Source organism: Alligator mississippiensis, chromosome 2, assembly GCF_030867095.1.
Source record: "Alligator mississippiensis isolate rAllMis1 chromosome 2, rAllMis1, whole genome shotgun sequence".
NCBI lineage: Eukaryota > Metazoa > Chordata > Crocodylia > Alligatoridae > Alligator > Alligator mississippiensis.
In genome coordinates, this window is record NC_081825.1 from 168,500,817 (window position 1) to 168,515,456 (window position 14,640).

The following is a 14,640-nucleotide window of genomic DNA, read 5'->3' on the forward strand; positions in this document are numbered from 1 at the left end:
GGACGTCATATATCTGGACTTCAAGAAGGCCTTTGACCTAGTTCCCAATGATGTCCTCATGGTTAAGATGGAGAACTGTGGCCTTGATCATCTTATGGTCAAATGGCTAGGCAACTGGCTATGGGGTTGGACCCAAAGAGTACTAGTTGAAGGGAGCAAATCAACATGGCACAGGGTTACCAGTGAAGTCCCTCAGGGCTTGGTACTCGGGCCAGTACTCTTTAACATTTTCATCAATGATCTAGATTCGGGAGTCAGATGTGAACTGGCCAAGTTCACGGACAATGCCAAATTATGGGGGAGGGCTGTCACGCTGCAGGACAGGCTTGGAATACAGGCCGACTTGGATACATTCTCAAGGTGAGCTGACCAAAACTGGATGGCCTTCAATGCAGAGAAGTGCAAGGTGCTGCACCTCGGTAGGAAGAACCCTCAGCATACTTATAGGCTCAGCAGTGCTATGCTTGCTAGCACCAAGACCAAAAGGGACTTGGGGGTCTTGATTGACCACAAGATGAATATGAATCACCATTGTGATGAGGTGGTGGGCAAAGCTAACCAAACTTTGGTGTGCATCCACTGATGCATCTCAAGCAAATCCAGGGAAGTCATCCTCACACTTTACTCAGCCCTGGTGAGACCACAGCTGAAGTACTGCATCCAGTATTGGGCCCCCCACTTCAGGAAGGATGTGGAGAAGCTTGAAAGAGTCCAGAGGAGAGCCACTCATATGATCCAAGGCCTGGAGGGAAGGCCATATGATGAGAGGCTGAGGGACTTGGGACTCTTCATTTTGGAGAAGAGAAGGCTCAGGGGGACTTGGTGGCAGCATACAACTTCATAAAAGGGGTGCATCAGGACCTGGGAGAACACCTGTTTACCAGAGCTCCCCAAGTGATAACAAGGTCTAATGGCCATAAACTCCAGGAAGGCCGATTTAGACTAGACATAAGAAAAAAGTTATTTACAGTGTGTGTGTCCAGGGTCTGGAACAGATGCCCCCCCAGAGGTGGTGCAAGCACCTACTCTGGATTCCTTCAAAAAACAGCTGGATTTATTTCTTGCTGGGGTCACTTGATCCCAGCTGACTTCCTGTCTATGGCAGGGGGGCTGGACCTGATGATCTCATGAGGTTCCTTCCAGCCCCTAATGTCTATGAAATCTATGAATCTATGAACTCTGGAATATGCGATACCTTGTTAGAGTTAGGGTTAGAAAAGCTCACTAGAAAGACTCTGGTATAGTGCAGGAACTGTGAAATTCCCAATAGTAAAATGCATTAAGGTAAAACTTGAAGAGAATTGGAGCTTGTATATAGAGTACTAACTAGATAGGAAGGATTAGGGTGTTGGTTTAGGACATGGGAGTTCTGGATTCATCCTCCTGATCTCTCACATACTTCCTGTGGCACCCTGAACAAGTTTCATTGTCCCAGGTTTCTTTAAGGTTAGTTGTTACCAGTAGCACAAATAGATGTGGGGAAGGTTGATCAGGGCAGCAGCCCTAAATACCACATTTATGGGGAGATGCAAAAGCAGCCACTGCTATAGTGGTACCACAAATGGCATGGCAGCAGCCAGAGCTATTCTGTGTCATGGCTGCCCTGGGCATGGAGTTGCCCTTCTATGAACTCCCAAATCACTGGGAGTTAGGCACTTAACCTTTAAAAATCTGTTCTTCAGCCTCTTAGCCTCAGTTCACTGTTTATCAAATAGGGATAAGAACACGTCCCTTCCTTGTAGGGGTATTGCTAAGATGAATGCATTAAAGATTCTGAAGTGTTCAACTAATAAGTATTCATGGGGTCCATAATGAACTGGCCAGACAACTATGGTGAAAATAATAACACGATATCTGTAGTCATTAAAAATAACTGAAAATCAAGTAAAAGCCCACAAATATATTCAAAATGCTCATGGAATATCAAAGCATTGTGAGGGGTGTTAGTTGGGGGATTCTGGTGGATCTTAGTGGAATCTCATGGCACAAAGCAGCTCCAACATCTTGAAAACTCAGGAATAATTGTTGCTATGCAAAAATAAGCAATAAACTCCTCTAAAGTAGTGTAAGAGCAGCACGTCCCATGTGCTATTTCTATTAAACAGTTTAGGAGAAGGCACAAATTGGTTTCAATTATTGTGGTTTCTGGCCCAGTTCTTCTGAAAAACAGGACAATCATGCAGGACAATAAATGAGCTGACATACTTCAGGGTACTTCCATCTCATTTACAAGCAACATAATACTGCTTCTTCAGTGGAACATAATTATCATGGAAGCAAAGTTGACTCCCATGACCCCAGATTCATATTGGGACACAGTCTGAAGAAGCCATTAATACCAGAAGATTCTAGTCTATGGAGGGAAAAAAAAGCAGAGAGGAACAAGAGGTTTTTGCTAGAAGTATTACAAGACGAGGGGAGGAACTTCCGACGATATCACTAGAACAAGGTTTTTAAGAAAGCAGAATGAGTTTCCCCATTTGTTTATTAGAACATAAGCCTAAATGTAGGGGGTCTGTAATAGGTTTGTGGGCATGCTCCATTTCCATCTAATCTCACATCCTACAACTTGGTATCACATGTAGCTCTTTGGAGCGGTTCTTCACAAATTATTCTAACTTGGCCAACTACCCCTGGTCAATCCTTTGTGCTAAACCTTGGCATTCACTGTACATCTTTTAACACATGGACAAGCTAGTATGACCTCAACTTTCCCATTAGCTGCCCCATACCTCACAAGTTTGACAGTGTGGAACCTGTCAGGCTTTGACTCCCATTGATGGTTCACCAGGCCCACCTCTCATTTTGGTCCTTGTGATTTCCTTACCTTAGGAGGAGAACTGCACCTCCACAATCTTATATTTTAATAGACTCTTATGCTAAGTACAGACAGTCAAAAAGCCTGCGACTGAATTGATTTGGTCTTTGCAGTTTAGTCTAAGTTGCAAAGATTGAACCAATAAGCAAATGAACAGATGCTCACTTTTGATTCAGGACATGCAGCCACATGCCTGCAGTGGCTCAGGCCAGAAGCTGCTAGAGCATGGCTTTCTGGCACGTAGCCAGCATGGGCTGTGTGTTCGCTTTCTCTTCCTGCTACCCCCAAAGTCTCTGGGATTTGCAGTCCAGACTCACAGCAGCAGGACTCTGCAAGGTTGCTCATCACTTCCTCTTCCTGCTTCTAGGTACCTCTTGGATTTGTAGTCCATAGTTGCAGCCAGCATGAAGTAAGCAGGTGCCCAGATCTGTACTCAGGGGAAGGGAAGTTTAACCCCCATCCCTGGCCCCAGACTCCAGCAGGGGTTTTCCTGGGTGGGTCGGTGACCCAGCCAGTGAGCCAGCCACCACTGCTCCAACTAGGGAGCAGAGGACCAGGGCCATCCCTGCTCTCTGGAACAGACAGCCCAGCTCAGCCCAGGGCTGCAAAATGATGGGATGTTGGGGGTCTCTGTTTTAACTTGAACCAGGAAGAGGTCTGAGACAGAAGTTTAATTAACTGGTTTGACCTAAATCAGTTAAGTCTGATACTATGTTCAACCAGATTTATCTTAAACCAGTTTCAGCCATTTTGAAACTGGTTTATGTGCACTGAACATCTATTCTGCTACAGATTTAAACCAGTTTCTGATCACTTAAACCAGTTTATGTGAAACTTCTGTCCCTAGCCTTAGAAGTCCCTTCCTGACTTGCCTCATATGGCACAGATCAGCTGTCTTCCCCAGCCACTCAGGGACAGAGGGAAGAGTATGAGGGAGATTGGTTCAGTCAGTTCTTCTGTAGCAGGAGCCCCCTATTAGAAGCAAGTGAGTGCAGTGCTGTAGGGAGGCTAGCTGTGAAGTGGTAAGCAAGTTGCCTGAAGAAACAGGCAGCAGGTATAGGTGATAAGCAGGAGGCCCATTTTCCCTGATGAAAATTGCTAATTCTCTGATAAACCCCCCCCAAATCTGTGATTAAACTGAAAGGCCCCCCCACAGCCCCCCTGGCCTTGCTGGTGCCTCTCACCCCCCCAGCCCTGGTGGTACTCTTCACTCCCCCCACAGCCCCCTGGCCCTGCTCCTGCCCCTCACCCCCCCCATCCCCCCAGCCCTGCTGGTTGCCCTTCACCCTCAACCCACAGTTTCTGCACCCCCAGCCCTTCTGGAGGGGCTCCCCAGCTGCCAGGGCTATGGGGCTAGGGACCTGGGTCTGCAGCCCCTTGCTCCTGGCAGCAGGTGGTAGCTGTTGCAGTGAAGCAGAGCCTGGCTCCCCACACTGCTGCCTGCTGCCTGTCTGCTGTTCCCACCGCAGCATGCACTCCCAGGGGGCAGGGGGTCCTGTGCCCCCCAGATCTGTGCGTGGGGTGGGGGCTGCACACTGTCCACTGTGAACTCGGGCTCCCACCGTGCTGCCCTTCCACAGGTATGTGCACCCAGTGCTGCAGGGAACAGCGGAGCCATGCAGGAAATCTGCTTGCTGCTGCAAACTCTGTGCTGGACTGGTGACGTGTCCCCTGCATGCAATCGTGTGCCGCCGCCCCTGCTGCAACCACACCTGCAGGGGATACGTCACCAGGGCAGCGCAGCACAGAGCTTGCAGTGGCAAGCAGCTTTCCTGCGTGGCTCCACTGTTCTTTGCAGCGCTAGGTTGCACATGCCAGGCTGTAGAGGACCCAGAGGAGGGCAGCAGGGAGGGAGCCTGAGCCTGAAACGGGCAGCCTGCACCTGCACCCTGTGCTCAGATCTGGGGGGCACGGGTCCCTGCTGGCCCCTAGGAGTGCACACAGTGGCAGGGAGCAACACCCGCCTGAGCCCGCAATGGGCAGCTTGTCCTGCCCCCACTCTGTGCACAGATCTGGGGGTTGCGGGTCTTCCCTGCCCCCCAGGAGCGTGTGCAGCAGTGGAGAGCTGGCCTCACCCTGCTGTCTCCCAGACGAGCCACATCCCGCCACAGCCCCATCCTGCTCCCTGCTGGGGCCTTCCAGCCACGGACTGTGGTCCTGGGCCCCAAGCCACAGGAACTACCTGACTGGGCAGCAGCCCCAGCCCCTGCCCTGCTCAACTCCCTCCTTATGGGAGCCTCAATCCCCCCACCCTTACCTGCAGGAACTGCTCTTCAGGCTGCCTGGTGGCCATGTGCCCCCTGCATTTGCCTCCAGTAAAAGGTAAAATCTGTGGTTTTCTCTGTTTTTTTGTGGGAAACAGAAAACCCAGATCCCTGGTGATAAGGAGGTGGGCTAGAGAAATAAGCCTGTTAATGAGGGAAAAAGAGAAGCCCCTGAGCCTGGCAGCCAAGTGATTGAAAGGCAGGGGGAGGCATGGAGAAAGGGCCATATGAACCTGACCCCAGGGATAGAGGCTTGGACTGGCTTTGATCCTGCAGGAGGACAGAGTTGCTGAATACCTCCTAGACATAAGTGGTTTTGTGTTAGGGTTGTTTGTGTCCTGACTGGAGGTTTGGGGTGGTTGGGAAACCACAGGTGGGGTGTCAGGGAGACACTCCACTTTGGTGGGCTAAAGCTAAATTGTTTAGGGGCTGAAGCCAAGATAGAGCCCTGCAAGGGCCTGAGGCCCAGTGGGCTACAGGGGCTGCCATAGCAATGTGCCCCTGCCTGCCTGGTAAGCAGCCAGGGCAGCAGCGGCATACAGTGTGCCACCCACTGCTGCCAGGTGGCCAGGGGGCATGTGGCCAGTGCGGGGCTCCCGAGGAAGGGCTGCAGAGTGGGGAGCCCCAAGCCTGCAACTGGCAGCTTGCATCTACCCCTCTCGGCTCTGCTCTGACCATGCTGCCGGTGGAGGTAGGGGAGAGGGGGGCCAGTCAGGGAAGGTATGTGTCCTGCCTTTCAATTTGTAAAAGGTGTTCACCCTAAATATAGTTAGCCAGGCCTGCCAGTAGGCCACTAGGAGAAGCTAGGGGGTCAGCAAGGTGGGAATTCAGATTATCAGAGCATCAGACTGGGGTCTAGGTTGGGGGGCTGAGGACACATGTACCAAGTTTCAGAAGACAAGAGGTAAAATCTGAGAGATGTAACCTGAGAAGTGAGCCAAGATCAGAAGCCAGGGGTCAGAGAGCCAGTGCCTAGTTTCAGGGGAAATATGAAGTCCGAGTCAGGAGAAGCCAAAGCTGAGTCATGAGCCAGGAGAATTGAAAGGAACAGAGGGCATGAGGATTACCAGAACAGACTGAGACTGGTTAGCAGTGCTTTCAGCAGCCAATCCAGTTGCTCATCTCCATAGACAACCAGGGCAATCTCATTAGGCAGGGATCTGGGGTAGGTGCGATGGCTCAAGTGCTCGGCTCAACTGAGCATGATTAATCAGAGGCCCTGATACAGGGGGCCTGGAGCTGAGAAAAAGGATGAAAGAGCAGTATCTTGCTTGGGCAGGGACAGGGGCCAAAACAAAACTGCCTAGGGGATGAGCAGGGCAGAGTAAAGCACCCAAGGCTTACTCTGGTCTCCGAGGGCAGCCTCCCATATTTCTCAATTAGACAGCAAGACATGGCAGGTGAGCATAGGGCAGTGAACTGAGAGACTCTAGGGGGCCAGGCTGGGTTGGAGTGGCTGCTAGAGGGTGCCATGACTGTCCTCTGGAGGCAGACCCTGTCACATCTTTCAGACCCCAAATGGCAGTGTGGCCAAGTCACATGGGCTATGGCATTGCCAGAGGTCAGTATAAATTCCCTGGGCCCGTCTATACCTGTTGCATCCCTGGGTTAGGGTTTCCAGACTCAGAAGCCATCTGTAATGAGCCAAGGCCCAGGTGGGGCTATTTGACCCCAAGCTCCCGCTGGAGGTATTCTGACAATCAGGCTGAATCACAGCTCAGGAAGAGGCCCTGCCTGCACTCGTTATCTATGCTCAGACCAGACAGCGGAGACTTGTGACTCCATGCTTCAAACCTCTAGTTAGGACCTTCCTACCAGACTCTGATTGTTCTTGCTCTTGTTCACTTCAGTTCCTGTCTTGGACCGCTTAGCCTGGATCAACTGGTTGCCTTAACCACAGCTTCATCTTGACCTTTGGCTTGATAACCTGGGCTTGGATTTATACCAGGCAGACCTTGGCTTACACTCTGGTAACCCCCTGACCAAGCACGCTCCACTTGGACTGACTGCCTATGGTCTGGTCACTCCCTTAGACTGCCTAGGCTTGTGCCTCTAATTCCCAGGTCAATTCTTCTTTCTGGCCCTTTGGTTGTCACCCGCAATGATCTATTGCCTTGAACCTTCCCTGGCCTCTGGCTGCCTACTGGGAGCTGTTCAGTACCGGCTCTGGAGCCCCTTTCTTCACATGGGCCTGGACTCTATGCCCCAACCCCGGCCCTCATGACTGCCTGCTGTCCTGGGACCCGCTGCTTGCTGTGTTTAAGTTGCCTTCTACAGATCTGCTGGAGGGCAGATCTCCAAACTCAGAGGGACAGCACCCCTGGTGCTACTCTCATCTTTAGTAATGGGGCATAGGGAACCCTCTTTTAATATCCAAGATTCAAATTCTCCTTCCCCACAGTTATGAGCTGGGGCTAACCTAGTTTTCAAACCCACCTGAGGAAAAAAATGAACCAACCAGAAAACAGACCCTGAGAGATTTATCCTTACCTGAAGAACAAAGTTGCTTTACTGAAAGAATGAGGAGAAGACAAAGCCTGTTTCAATCTTTAACAGAGCCTGCTAGGAAGACATGGCTGGGGCTCTTTACCATGCAAGTTAGTTCTGCTTAGCACTAGGGAGGAGTGGAGGCTGTGCCTAAGGACACAGTGGAGAGACCAATGAGGGAGAATATGTTTATGGATGTCTGGCAAGATACTGCTCTGCTTCAAAGGACTTTTGGCAAAGATTTTAGATCACTAATGAAGGATCAGCTCATATGTGAGTTACTGCTTTTGAGTGTAAAAAATGCACTCTATTTTCAAGAATTGTTTTTCCATCTCTTCTCTTTATCGGATGACTTCTGAGAAACAGGGTTTTTGACTTACTATTGTTGGCTGGGATCCCCTTCTTGCCCTGTTTCCTATCATCAGAGTCACAGTCCTAGTTGTTTTGCAAAACATAATATATTGGCAATAATACTACTATCCAAAGACCTCAAGGAATGGATTGGCACAGACCCACTCTTGGTTCCTATGCATAGCAGAAAGTACTCTGAGCCTATCTCTATAACAAACCCAGTATTTATCTGCATCAGACACCATCTGCTATCCACATTTTAATCTCACTCAGCTGCTCCTGCTAGGCTGGACCTGAGCAAAATTTTCTCCTGGCTTTTAGAGGCCCTTCTAAAGGGAGACTGAGTTTATTTATCAGCTAGAATCAGAACCCCTTTTGCCTAGCTACACTGCTCTTCTCATCTTCTTCCCCACAGCAAATAGTTTCTTCTGTGTCTGCTTCCCTGTTGCTTTACCACAGGGGTACACTACAGGCCCCCTTAAAGGTAGTGCAGGGCTGCACCATCTCAGAAGGACTTGTAAACTGAGGCCAGCAACAGGTTACTATATCCCCCTCTAGCCTGGACCCTGGGGTAAGCCTGGAAGGAATTCTGTTTCATAAAGGGGTGGCTTCTGGGTCCTGTTCTACATTAGGGCTTCTAGGATATAGCAATGTCTGTTAGTAGTGTGGGTTTTTATAGCTTTTCTATACCAGCAGAAGCTTGTTTATGACAGCATAAGCTGGTTTGTTGGGACAGATAAACCAATATACTTTCCTTACATTTGACCTGAGCACAGTATCTCACAGGGCATGTCCAGACTGGTGTAAATTGTGCAGCTAAAGAAAGAGTCTGGTCCCTGGATAGAAAGCTCCTTCTGGAAGCACAACAGACCCTTGAGCACATAATGCTGTGGCTCTTAGCCATGGCCATTAAACAAAGTAGTGCAGCATGTGCACCTGCTATCTCTAGAACGCAGTAGCATTTTCCAGGCAGACTTTAGGGTGACTGAGCAGCTAGGACAGTAAATTCCAGGTGCATATCCACTAATGCAAGTCTATCTCTAAGTGCTCTCAGACTAACGATTTCTGTAAAGGGAAACAATCCACCCATCTTCAAGCTTACAGTTAGGGGAGTTCTCCAAGCTCCAGCTGCAGTTATTCTGACCATCAAGAGCTCTCCAGGAGTTTTTTTTTAACTCCTGTTGCTTGTAACTAAGCCAGAGTTTTGCATTAATTGACAATTGTGGAGGAGGAGCCTTCTCTCAGCCCCTCATGTCTCTTCAGATGCTCCTTCCTATGGCTTTTTGAAGACCCCTCCTGTGTTCCAGTAGCACTGGTTGCAGCAAGCATCTTCAGAAGGAACTAAAATAAAAAAACAAAACCCTAAGCTCAATTGTCAGCAAAGCACTTATATGAATGGCTGTTGAATTTAAAAACAAAAACAAACTCTCAGTCACAGAAGAACAAAAAACCAATGAGCTTGACATTTTATCTGTGAAGATATATGTATGTGTATCTGTGAATGATAGGATACCAGACCCAATGAAGTCATCTCTTGCCTGAGTGCCCAGGAGAATGAAGTGATCCATGTGTGCACATCTACCACTTGGGTAACAGCAGTGCAAACTTCCTACATGCTTATGTTGCCATTTAATTGTCCTGACCAAATGGCTGCAGAACCATGCCAGGGAGACCTGTGTTTCAACTTATCTCTTGTCAGCAGCGTTTCAGCTCAGTATTTTTTTTCTAGTGAGAACTAGCCTATCAAAACTGTGTCATAGGTCTGAAGATTCAGATCTGATATGAGCTGTCTGGCTGAATAGAGCTCAATCAATTTATATTAAGGTATAAATCTGGCCCCAAGGCTAAAAGCCATGTTCTATAATGTAACTTGGCCTGACCTAAAGGAGAAGAGTGTTATAGCATGACAGAGCACTGATGTGCTGTATCCTATTGTGTAGATTGGCCCTGTAGTCTGCACGCTTAGTTAGTCCATAGCAGGAAAGAATTGCGGGGAGGTTGGCTGGTGGTGCACCCATACCCACCCTTTGATTCTTGCTGCTCTGAAAAATTAAAACAAACTGCAGGGGCAGCTGCATTTTTATTTGGGCAGAGCTAAAAGAGTGGATTTACTTTATCTGTCATTATTATCTACTTGTTGTTGCTCTTCACTCCAAAGGTGTTAACAACCCTTGACCTTCCACTAATCAAGCTATCCTTTCCTCTGCAACTATCCTGTCATGCACTTCCACTAAAGTTTCTCCGCTCACCCCCCAGCCTGTCCAGTAAAAGTATTCTGCTACTTAGGAAGCAGTACCAGGTGGCTTTGTTCCTGGGGGATTCAAACTCATTGGGCACACCTACATGTGTGCTTTAATGTGCATTAGCCTATTTTAATGTGCATTAAAGTGTTCCCAAAACACACATTTTTTAGCTAATGTGCATTAAAATAGGCTAATGCACCTTTTTTCTAGTACCTCACAATGGAGGTACTAAATTTAATGCACATTACCTAAAGTGCATTAATGTAGACATGCCTGTTGCAAATCAAAGGCAGGGAGGGGAGGAGAAGAGCCAGGCTGAGAACAAGGTGATATTTTAGTGCTGCGGTGGTCAGAGGCAGGAGGGAGTTGCAAAGGTGAGGCAAAATAAGTTCCTACAGTGACCTTTTCCTGGGTTATTCATTGCAGCAGATGGGGAAGACTGTGAGAGGCTGTACCAGCAGTGCAACCAGGGCAGCATAATGCTGGCCTAGGTAAATCTGGAAGGATTGGTCTCCCTGAGTGAGGGTGCTGTCAGTGGTTGAAGTGACTCTTTTCAACCCCAACCCCAACCCCAACTGTTTATTTCTGTGTTTGAGGATGGAAGACAGTGGAGATCAACTATGGGCATGCTATGGGGTGGGAGGCTAGTAGTGTGAAGAGTGGTGGTGGAGACAGTTACAGCACTGCCCCATGGTCAGGGACTATGGCGGGGGACGTTGTTTGGGAGTGGCTCTGAGGCAGAGGGGGACCATGAAGGGCTGGAGTGGGGTCATAGGCATCACAGGCCTTTTTGGGGATGGGAGAAGGACTGTGGAATAAAGGGGGGTGGGGTAAGGAGAAATCAGGGTGTTATGGGGGTGTAAGCAGAATATGGGGTTTGGAGCTGAGGGGTATGCTGGAGGCTGTGGGGTGAAATAGACTCTCAGGGGGGTTGACAGCGAGACTGTGGGTGAGAAGGGCCCAGGTGGTATGAAGGGCTGCAGTGAGAGTTGGGTGCTCAGAGGGGCAGGAGAGGGCTCATTGGGGTGTGAGATGGGGGGGAGGATGGTGGGGCCTGGAGCTTGAGGCACAAAGGGCTGGGACTAAACATGCAGGATGTGTGGTTTAACAGGGGACAGAATGGAGCCAGGGCCATTTGAGGTAGCAGGGGTAATTCATAACAGGCAGTGAGGAGCACTTTGGAGCCACGGTGGAGTGTCTGGGACACCCACATGTTGGGTGCAAGGAACAGTTATGTCTGCAGCCAGGTTTGGGGTAACAGCTATACTTCCTTGGCACCAGGTGCCTGCCCCACCCTGGAACAGTAGCCCCCCCTACCAGTTATTTTTTGTCTTGACTTAGGTTTTAAACAGAGTGATATAGCCCTAAGCCCTTACCATATTAGTAATGTGTCTGTTTCCTTTTAATTGGAGAAAAATATGCATTGCATTACATAAGGATGCAGGTGATATAATGCATCATCTTTTCAAAATGCTGGATCTGCCCATGGTCCATAGTGACTTACCTCAGGCTTCCTGTAGCCTTTCCTTTCAAGGAATTCCTTAAAAGCATATGTCCCGTGGAGCTGTATGACCTCAGCCTCCTAAGAGAATTTCCAGAATTAAGTTGAAGAGCTCCATATGCAGGGAATATTTTAAATAAAGTACACTTTTGTTTTTGCCTACATCAAACCAAGAGGCAACACAAAAGGGCATTTCTATGACATTTGTCACACGTGCTAGGTAACCATCAGAACTTTAAAGTATCTGATTTGCTGTTTACATAAAGATTTGGTAACTTTGCAGGAGATACTTTGCAGAGGAGGGAATTAGGCTTCCTTACAATGTGAGTGAACACTTGCAGATGAATGATGTATTTTCCAGTGGGCGTGTCTACATGTACAATTAATGCGCAGAAAGCTTACTGCATGTTAAAATGCTGTGCACTAAGCTTTCCCTGAGGGCTAGGAGGGGTGGGAGCAGACTCCTGCCAGAAGCAGCAAATGGGTGCACATTTAGAATTTTTCTGTCTTTTAACTGTAAATTATTCTGGAGTAAACCCAGCAAGCAACATTTGCACATGTAGATGCACCTGCTGATAACCTAGTGGATTCTCTGAGGAGTTGTGTAGTGAGACTGAGGTCTGCCCAGTTAAAAAACAGAAAAATTCTACTCTCCTTTCTGTAACAAGTGATATTCCTCCAGGCTACGTGGGGGAGTCCGCACATACATCCTGGAGGTGGCTGGTGACTGTCCTATTTTGGGTAGACTTCCCCATGCAGCCTGGGGCTGTCTAGAAACTGTCCTGAGCAGGGGCAGGTCCCAGCCCCATGCCACAACTGGGCAATTGAGTCACAGGGTTTGGAAAGAGCTGCAGGGTCAAGGAGAGGGGGGCGGGGGGCAGGTCCCAATCCCCTGCTCCAATTTGCCCATGGGCCAGGTAGCAGTGAGCCCCCAGCTGGGCAGGGATTCCCAGCCGATCAGGCCCACTGCTACCTGGCCCACTGCTGGATCGGGGCAGGGGGCTGGGCCCTGCCTCTCCCCTGCAGCTCTTTCCAAGCCCCCTGTCCTTGATCGGGAAGCTGGGGCCAGGAGCTACCTCCTGCTGGGACAGGGGGACATTGCACCCTCCTGGGTTCTGCCACTGGAGCCCACCCCAGCAGCAGGTATCTCCTGGGAGCAGGGAGCAATCTGGCCCAGTGCTCCCTGCCAGCCCCTGGGCTAGTACCCAGGGGGAGGGAGCTTCTAGCTTCCCCTGGCTGTTGCAGGAGGCCAGAACAGGGCTGGAGGGAGTGGGAGTAGACTGCTGCCAGGAGTAGTAAATCTCCTCCTGAATCTGCACATGTGTAGACTCCTGCTCAGGGTGGGTCTTAGGGGTGTGCAAAGTGGGCCCTATTCGATTTGGATTTGGATTCAGCCCAAATCGGGGACAGCAATTCAGTTCGTTGATTTGGTTCACTGTCCCTGATTGCATTTGGCCGAATCTGAAGATTTGATGCTGATTCAGAGAATCAGCAATATGGACATAGCTGCAGCTTTAAAAGTTTTTTCTCCATACCTCGAGGTACCAGCACGGCTTGTGAACGCTGCCATGCTGGGGTGCATGCAGTGTTTTGCAGGAGTGTGTGTGTGTGGGGGGGGGGGGGGGGGGGGGGGCGTGGGCTCTCCATGTGCTCAGCGGTGAACCCAGAAGTGGACCAGAAGTACTTCCAGTCCACTTTCAAGTCTGCCGGAGAGCGTGCAGGGGGATCCCTTGCACCCTCCCAGCTTGGCGATTGGCTGCAGGGGGACCCTGGCTTGGGTGCACCCCCCAGACCCGGGGGGGGCAATGTGCTGTCCGGCAGGCGCAGAAGTGGAGTGGAAGTGCTTGTGGTCCACTTCTGGGTCTGCTGCCAAGTGTGCTGGGCCCCCCGCACTTCTGTGAGACACTCCATCCGCCCCAGCATCACAGCAGTCACGAGCCCCTGCTACCTAGAGGTATGTAGAAAACACATTTAAAGCTGTGTCTGTGTCCAAATCTCTGAATCTCTCCGAAGTGATTCAGAAAGTTCCAATTTGATTCAGAGAAATTAAAGGGTCCTCTGATTCGATTTGGATTTGGTGATTCGGCCACTGAATCAAGCTGAATCTCTGTCGAATTGAATCAGGAACCAAAGCTTTGCACAGCCCTACTGGGTTTACTTTAGAGTTATTTTCACTAGAGTAAAACCACCCTGCAACATTTGCATGCGTAGATGCACCCAGTGGATGCATCTATACAAGTCGCTTTGTCACCGTAGCTAGTCACTATGGCTACATAGTGTCAGCAGGCATGAACTGTGATGCCAACGCGACTGCGCAGTAGCAATGAGCTACTGCACAATAGGGTTAGAAATGACCTGTGTGGCGCCAGTTCTGTGTAGTACCAGTGGTGACTGTGCAGTCAGGTGCACGTGTAGATGTGCCCAGTAAATGCTAATTCTGTCCACAGATTGCTAAAGCTTTCATTAACAGATGAAATTGACATCCTGCTCCTAACACAGAATCTGATTCAAACTTATCCCTTCTTTGGCTTTACCTTTATTGTTAACATAATCAAATAATCAAAGTATCACTCCCCGCTTACAATTTTTCTTGATCCTGACTATTCCCAGGTATTTTTTTCTTGCAAGACTCATCTGACTTTGCTCTTATTGTTGTACATCACAGAAGTTCAAACCCCTCTTATCCTTCTGGGGTAGAGCTAAGAGAACCCATCTGGTCTTATAGCCACATGAGTCACAAGAGCAGCTCTGCAGTTCTCCGAAAGTTCTTGGAGTCTGACTCTTCTATAATTTTAAAACCCAAAACAATGGGACTGCTACTTGTTCTAAGTCAGTGAGCCAAAATTGTGCAAGTATAATTGCTTTATTAATCTGGTAGTGTAAGTGTGGTGTAGCTGTGCTGGTCCAGAAATTATGCAAGAGGCAAGGATTTCTTAGGCTGCTTTGTTTTCTTGGACCAACTGCATGGTTGGGATA

At 49.2% G+C, this 14,640-nt stretch overlaps 1 protein-coding gene across 4 annotated transcripts in view; it reads right to left on the bottom strand.

Annotated features, from left to right (window-relative positions):
- The window catches only part of LOC102570887 (protein FAM47E), a 43,442-nt gene that overhangs the window by 11,108 nt on the left and 17,694 nt on the right, over nt 1–14,640 (bottom strand). For 3 of the 4 annotated variants that reach the window (XM_019493533.2, XM_019493532.2, XM_019493531.2), the window contains 2 exons: nt 11,668–11,745; nt 7,569–9,261 (listed from right to left, as the gene is read on the bottom strand). In XM_019493533.2, the coding sequence (XP_019349078.2) occupies nt 9,130–9,261; nt 11,668–11,745 (210 nt within the window). In that variant the 3' untranslated portion in view covers nt 7,569–9,129. Of the gene's footprint in view, nt 1–7,568; nt 9,262–11,667; nt 11,746–14,640 lie in introns of those variants that run through there. The other variant, XR_002092149.2, reaches the window with a different exon arrangement.